General features: G+C 41.4%; 1 protein-coding gene and 1 long non-coding RNA gene across 5 annotated transcripts in view; one reads left to right on the top strand and one right to left on the bottom strand.

The window, feature by feature from the left end:
* The window catches only part of LOC114005592 (uncharacterized), a 10,512-nt gene extending 7,718 nt beyond the window's left edge, over nucleotides 1–2,794 (bottom strand). For both annotated transcript variants that reach the window (XR_003547429.1, XR_003547428.1), the window contains exons 1-2: nucleotides 1,943–2,794; nucleotides 734–782 (exon numbers count right to left, since the gene is read on the bottom strand). This is a non-coding gene — a long non-coding RNA (uncharacterized LOC114005592). The remainder of the gene's footprint in view (nucleotides 1–733; nucleotides 783–1,942) is intronic.
* The window catches only part of IL7 (interleukin 7), a 69,019-nt gene continuing 63,164 nt past the window's right edge, over nucleotides 580–6,434 (top strand). Inside the window, exon 1 of one of the 3 annotated variants that reach the window (XM_006165841.3) lies at nucleotides 580–1,539. In XM_006165841.3, the coding sequence (XP_006165903.1) occupies nucleotides 1,530–1,539 (10 nt within the window). In that variant the 5' untranslated portion in view covers nucleotides 580–1,529. The remainder of the gene's footprint in view (nucleotides 1,540–6,434) is intronic. The other 2 variants (XM_014583110.2, XM_006165842.3) reach the window with 2 other exon arrangements.

Raw genomic sequence — 6,434 nt, 5'->3', positions numbered from 1 at the left:
TCTTTCCCTCCTTTTATCTTCTTTTCTTCCTTCTCACTATAACAGAATGTGGTTTTGCACCCGTCCCAAGTTTATCAAGTGTAGGTGTCCATTTAGAAGTCCCAAATTCCAGAAACCTTTCCTGAGGTCGCCACACTGGGGCAAAGGCACACCCGCATGATGCCACCGCCTTCCTGGCATCAGTTTCAACATTCCTGCATTATTCACAAGGACTTCTGACACAAGAGTCCCAAGCACAGACTCTAGAGTCAAAATATACCAGGTATATGTCTCAACTCGGTTAGCTTAGTAAACGTCGGCAAGTTAGTTAAGGAAGTCTCAGTTCTCAAATCTGTACAGTGCAGATAAGAAAATGTTCTGTCTTATAGAAAGTTTTACTTAAGATATATTTCATATTATATGGATATACGATGCTTACTATAATGCTGCTGTGGAGCAAATGTGCGATAAATCATAGACATGATTTGTATTGCCATTGTTACTGGTTTACATTATCCACCTTCATTTAAGCGAGGCTTCTGCAGAATATTGGAAACCAAACGAAAGGAAATACCGAGATAACTTAGGCATAAGCAAATGTAACACTTCAGTGACACACCATCAAAAAGGAAAGTTTGATTTATTACCCATGCAGATAAATACACACATGGGAGTCATCATTATTAACTGTCATATTCAGCTTCCATTTCTACCATTCACATTGGGGGGCTGATTTTCTACAGGCATCACCTACCGGTTTAGGTGGACACGCAGTACTGTACTTCCTTGAGGTCGCACCTGATCTGATCGGGTGTATACACAGAAGGCAGAGGGCAAAAAGACTGATTAGAGAGGCCGGAGGGACAGAGGGCGTGACCCTAATCTTAATCATTCTTCACTTCCTTTTTCTTTCACAAGATGATTTGGCAAGGTCCACCACATCAGCAGCAGGAGCTGAGACGCTTTCTCAGTGGCATCATCTTGCGTCCTGCACGTTTGTGGCTGCCGTGGACATATTAGCAACGGGTGTTTTCAGCTCCCAGTCGCCCAGCGTTGCCCCGGCGTTTGGAAATCATCTGGAAAGTATTTTAGCCCCAAGTGCTCTGATTCAGAAGTTAGCTGGTTGTTCTCTTGTGCTTTGGACATTCGCGCCCTCGTCTAATCCTGGCCCAGGTGCAAGACAAGGGCTAAGGAAGGGCTAGGTGCCCAGAAGTGGGTGAATGATAAAGGCACCCCAGTGATGAATTGAGAGATTGAACCTACCAACCAAGCGCAAAGTAGAAACTGAAAGTACACCGCCGGCTGATCCTACGGAAGTTATGGAAAAGGCAAAGCGCTGAGCCGGGCGGTGGTGTGTGCCGCCCCCCTTGGGATGGATGAAACAGCAGGCGCGGCGCGGGTGAGAGGAACCAGCTGCGGAGTCCGCCCTGCCCGGAACCGACTCCAGGCAACTCCTCGTAAGAACAGGGTCCTGGGAGTGACTATGGGCCGTGAGAGCTCGCTCCTGCTGCAGTTGCTGTCATCATGACTACGCCCGCCTCCCGCAGACCATGTTCCATGGTAAGCGCTCCTCTCCCGGGCGCACAGGTTCGCGCGCCCGAAGCGCCGGGGGACACTGGGACGCGCTGTCCACCCCTGCGCTAAAGCACGTCCGGGAATAGCCCGGCCTTGCACTTTGGACCTGCCTACAGCCCCGGCTCTCCCACCAGCAGCGCTAGCCGCGCCCATAACCACCTGCACTTGGGGTTGCTTCGCCTGACAGGCTGCAAGCAGTCCCTGAGTACTTTCTGTCCCGAGACGCAGAGCCGCGGCTTCCGCGCCCTTTAGCCGTGCAGCTTGCGGCCGCGTCTCAAAGCCAAAGGCTATCTGCCTGTCTGCCATTCTGCCCCTAGCTAGCGCTGCCCTCTGCCAACCCGGAGCCTAACCCGTCCTTCCATGCTCCCGGCTTCGTCACGTTACTCACAAGCGGCTCAGGTTGGCGAGTAACTGGGCTCTCGCAGCTCGGAACTCCCCAGAGAAGTGAAAGCGAAGCTCCCAGGGGACGCGCTTTTAAACCCTAAAGGAGTAGGTCTCTGGAAAACCCCGTTTTTCCCCAGTAAGGCTGGGAGTTTCCGTCTGGGGTTGTACCTTGGTCTGTTTGCTGGAAACCCAGTCCTGGGGCTGGTACTGGGAAAGGACAACTTGTTTTTCCTGCATGAGCGCTCTTCCTTCTTGGAGGCTGAATGAAATAGACAGGACTCCGAATTCCAGGTCTCTGCTGAGATCTGCTTTATTCTGTCTGCTTGGAATAGGATATAAAGTGGACCAGGGCAGAACGGAGGTGGGCTGAATTCCAGACAGCCATGCCGCCAGTGTAAGGAGCCAACATTTTTACTGGAAGGGAAAAGGGGAAAAGGGACGTTGGGGAAGAGGATCTGTTTAGGAAATTGGAATGTTTTACAGTAAGTACTTCCTCTAGCAGAAGAGGACCGTTGGGGGAATAGGGAGTCTCTTGCTCTTCTCTTTGATGGTCTGTGCACTCTCCTGGCTACTCAGGGCAAGAGTCCTTTCCCTCTCACAGGTGTTAAAGAATAAAGAATTCACATAATCAGTAATGAAGGTGGGTGCGAGGGTAGAATAGCCATACTCGGGGGAGTTTGGAAGAGACATCAGTCAGGAGTTCAAGACAGAATCAGAAAACGAGAACGTCTGTGCTTGCTTTGCAATTCTCATAGTAGCCTACAATTGTTTCTGTCTGAATTGTTCCTGGTTCCAATCCTTGCATGGCCTGTGATCCAAAGTAAAGTGGCAAAAGGAGAAAAGGAAGCTCGAGTGTGCATTTTTTAACAAGGAGGCTTTATCTCCTAAAGTTTATCCGTATGCAATCATTCACCATGTATTGTTATGAGCCAACAAAATATTAACGTTTTAAACTTCTATTATTGATTATAATAAATATCCTTCTGCATATCATTCCAAAGATTTCAAAGAAGTTGCTTTCTCGAGAATGTGCATACTCTTATTTTTTTTTTCTTTGCTATTTCTTCTGGGAGTTAAAGTAGTTGAGGGCCTCCTACATGGTCCTCAACTGTGCTATCTACAATAGTTCGGACAGTTTCATCAAATTTAAGGATCAAATGAAACAGTAAGAAAAATAGAAAACAGAGAGATCAGAAAGCCTGAACAGGTATATAGGAGAGTTACAAATGACATCGCATTAATGTTTAAATATCTTAACAAAAATAGAAAAGGATGTTTCAAAGGACAAAATTACATGTCATAGTCACAGTTGTATGTGAGATTTTTTTCCAGTTTCATTCCTGATATATAAGCTACAGTAAAAAAGAGTAAATATTTAGTGTCTTTTTCTCCCTTAAATATAAACATATGGTGCAATTTCAGAGCTTGACCAGGACATATCTTAGTGAGGTTCACACAGAGGAAGATGGTTTTTGTGCATGCTTGCTAACTACACACACACACAGTTACTTTTGTAGGTGGCAGTGTAGCTTAGTGGCTAAAAGCTGAATTCTAGACTCTTTAACCTGGCAAACCAGGATATGAACATTATATATATAAATTTTTTTCTTACAGATTTTCTACCTATAAAAAGTGAGTAACTTGTAATAGTGTATAACTTCTCTATCTATGAAATGTTAATGACATTTCTTCATCAAGTGGTTATGGAATTAAATCCCCAGAGAAATTAGGCCTATGTTATGGACATTTAATAAACACTTACAGGTCTTAAAGCCTGATAAAAGCCAGGATTTAATGAATTGTAGAAACCTACTTATTTATCTTCACTTTGACCCCATAACTTAAGCAGCTGAGGTCTGAATGTATTATTTGGCTTAAATTAAAAACCAACAAGAATTTTTAGACAGTCATCACTATGGGTTAACCAAATTCCCTGTTGAAAGAAAATTCTCCAGTTTCAATCCCTTCAGGAGATCTAAAGACAATTCCACAAGCTGAAAATTCCTTTGCATTATTCCTTATGGTTTGCTTTCTCTCTAGTCTAATGAAAAGTTTAGGAGAGAGTGAGGGAGGGGTTCATATGTAGTTTGAAACAAATGCAAACAAAATAAAAGTTCCTTACTCATTGTTACAATGATGTCAAAACCATCCTCAAACCAGAGGATCTTAATATAGTACTCTCTGTGTGGTGTCAGAGAAAGGATGTCAAGTACAGAACAAACTGCACATTATTAATGAGAGAGAGCTAGGAATCTATGAGGTGTAGACTCAGAACTGGGTGTATTTGGACCAGTGTCACCTGAATAATTTCAGATCTGGAGTTTCTGTATTTGGATAGCCAGGTAAATTCTTAGAACTAAGGAGCTTGAGAGCCAAAAGAGATAATAAGAGATCAATTAGTCTTAAGTTTTTACTATAAAAATCAGGTAAATGAAGGTTAAAAGATGCTCTGTCACTGACTCAGTCACACAAAAACCCTAAGCCTCCATGTTCCAAACCCTCTATGCTTTGTATTACCCTAGTCTACCTGAACTTACTTACTCAACAGCAACAATGACAGCCAAACACACCCTGTAGGCAAGACAAATTATATTTTCAGATTGAGAACAAGTTGCAATGCACACCAAAAGGCCAACTTTTGTACCAAACCAGATTTGGAAATTATTGACAAAATGCCATCCAATGAATAGTTTGATTTGAATTTTGAGAGAAATTCTACTAAAAATTGGGGCAAAAAAAAATAGCTAGTGTTGTAGAAAATACAACCTTACTTATAAAACTTAATAGACCTTTGAAATAACGTTTATATGTAATGGTAAAAATATCTCCCTTTTCTGGACAAGCAGTTAGTGTAATGGCTATGTTGCTGGATTCCCACGTAGTGGAGCGTGGTTCGAGTCCCAGACCTGGTGTCTTAAACTCACGCCGGGCAGGTGTGTGTGCATGCGTGCGTGGGCAGGTGTGTGTGCATGCGTGCGTGCGTGCCCAAAATCCCAAGAGGAGAATGGAGGAGAAGGGATTGCGGCATGGCCATCCTCCCTGGAGGTTGATTTCTCTCTTTCTATCTCTGTCTCTCTCTTTCTTTCTGGCAAGGGCACGTGCCCTATAGCAAAAACGTCTCCCTCCCCCCCCCAAAAAAAGAAAAAAAAATCTCCCTTTTCCTTTAGTTTTTAATTATATACTCCTTAAAATTCATTTCAAGTTGTATGCTGTATAATTTTTCCTTTATTTGCTCTTCTCAAAGGAGGGGTAAGATGAGAGAGAAAAGAAAATGTTTGTTTCTATACAATCTATATGAATCCAACTACAAGGTCAGAACCTAGTGAAAACTTAGCCACTGGTCATTGCTTGAGAATCTGGAAAAGTTCCAGATATGTGTCCAGAGACCTCCGTGTGCACACCAAGCCTGTATGCCCATGACCAGGGGCTGGCTGAGGCTGGGAGTGGATTTTGGCATCAGGACCCTGTTGAAGGTGCATCTCTCTATATATATCTCCCTTTTCTCTATCTCTTGCTAATGGAAGAAATAAATAAATAAAACTAAAAACAAAAAAAAAAGGAATAATAGTAGAAAAGAGACAGAGCCAAAAAACAATTACACAGAAATGGTTTCCATTGAAAACCAATGTCATTACATGGTATCAAGGGTTTATGACCATTCCTGATCAAATACTGGTGAAGCAGTAAACTCAAGCTAGCATGCAGAATTTTTGCAATCCCTCTCCTGATCCTTGTTTTTTTGTTGAGCCTGGTACTTACTATCTGTGTGTTACAAAAAAGATTAACTTTAAGGACTCACCTGATATTTATATACTGTGTATAATCTCTCTGTCTTTTAAATATATATGTGTAAGTATAAATACATATATACAATACATATATAATATATAAAATATATAAATGCATATATGTATATTATATATACACATATAGCATATATAAAGATGTATATATACACATATATAATCTCTCTTTTAAATATATATAAACACATATATGTTGGGTTGTTGGGAAAGTCATAACACATTTTTGCAGAGAAAAATGACTTTCCAGATGAGATGAGCTAATATAAATACATATTGTGTGTGTGTGTGTGTATTTATGTGTGTGTGTATGTATGTATACACACATATATGTAATCACCTGATAGTTCATGGTACATAACCCATACAATTAGAGGTAACTAATGCCATGATAATTACTAATCACCTAAAGAAATGTTTGCTTGTCATGTATATAGAATATAGTAGCACTTCATGGAACAGTTATGAATAGATTTTGTGTCTCATTACCAGATTTTTGTTTCTCTTACTATGTCAATGTCAGCAACATATAAAGACTAAAAGTAGGATTTATGTTACTTCACACAACTACTACCCAATCTACTTTATTTGTAAAAACATAGGTCACTGCACTTCGTGTTTTTTTAAAAGAACTGTTTATTTCATTTTATTTATTATTATCTTTTTTTTTTTTTTGAACTGGAGAGATCTAGA

This window comes from Tupaia chinensis, unplaced genomic scaffold (genome assembly GCF_000334495.1).
Source record: "Tupaia chinensis unplaced genomic scaffold, TupChi_1.0 Scaffold144057_1, whole genome shotgun sequence".
Classification (NCBI taxonomy): Eukaryota; Metazoa; Chordata; class Mammalia; order Scandentia; family Tupaiidae; genus Tupaia; species Tupaia belangeri.
The sequence above is the reverse complement of the archived record's forward strand: the minus strand, read 5'-3'. Positions and strand labels throughout refer to the sequence as shown.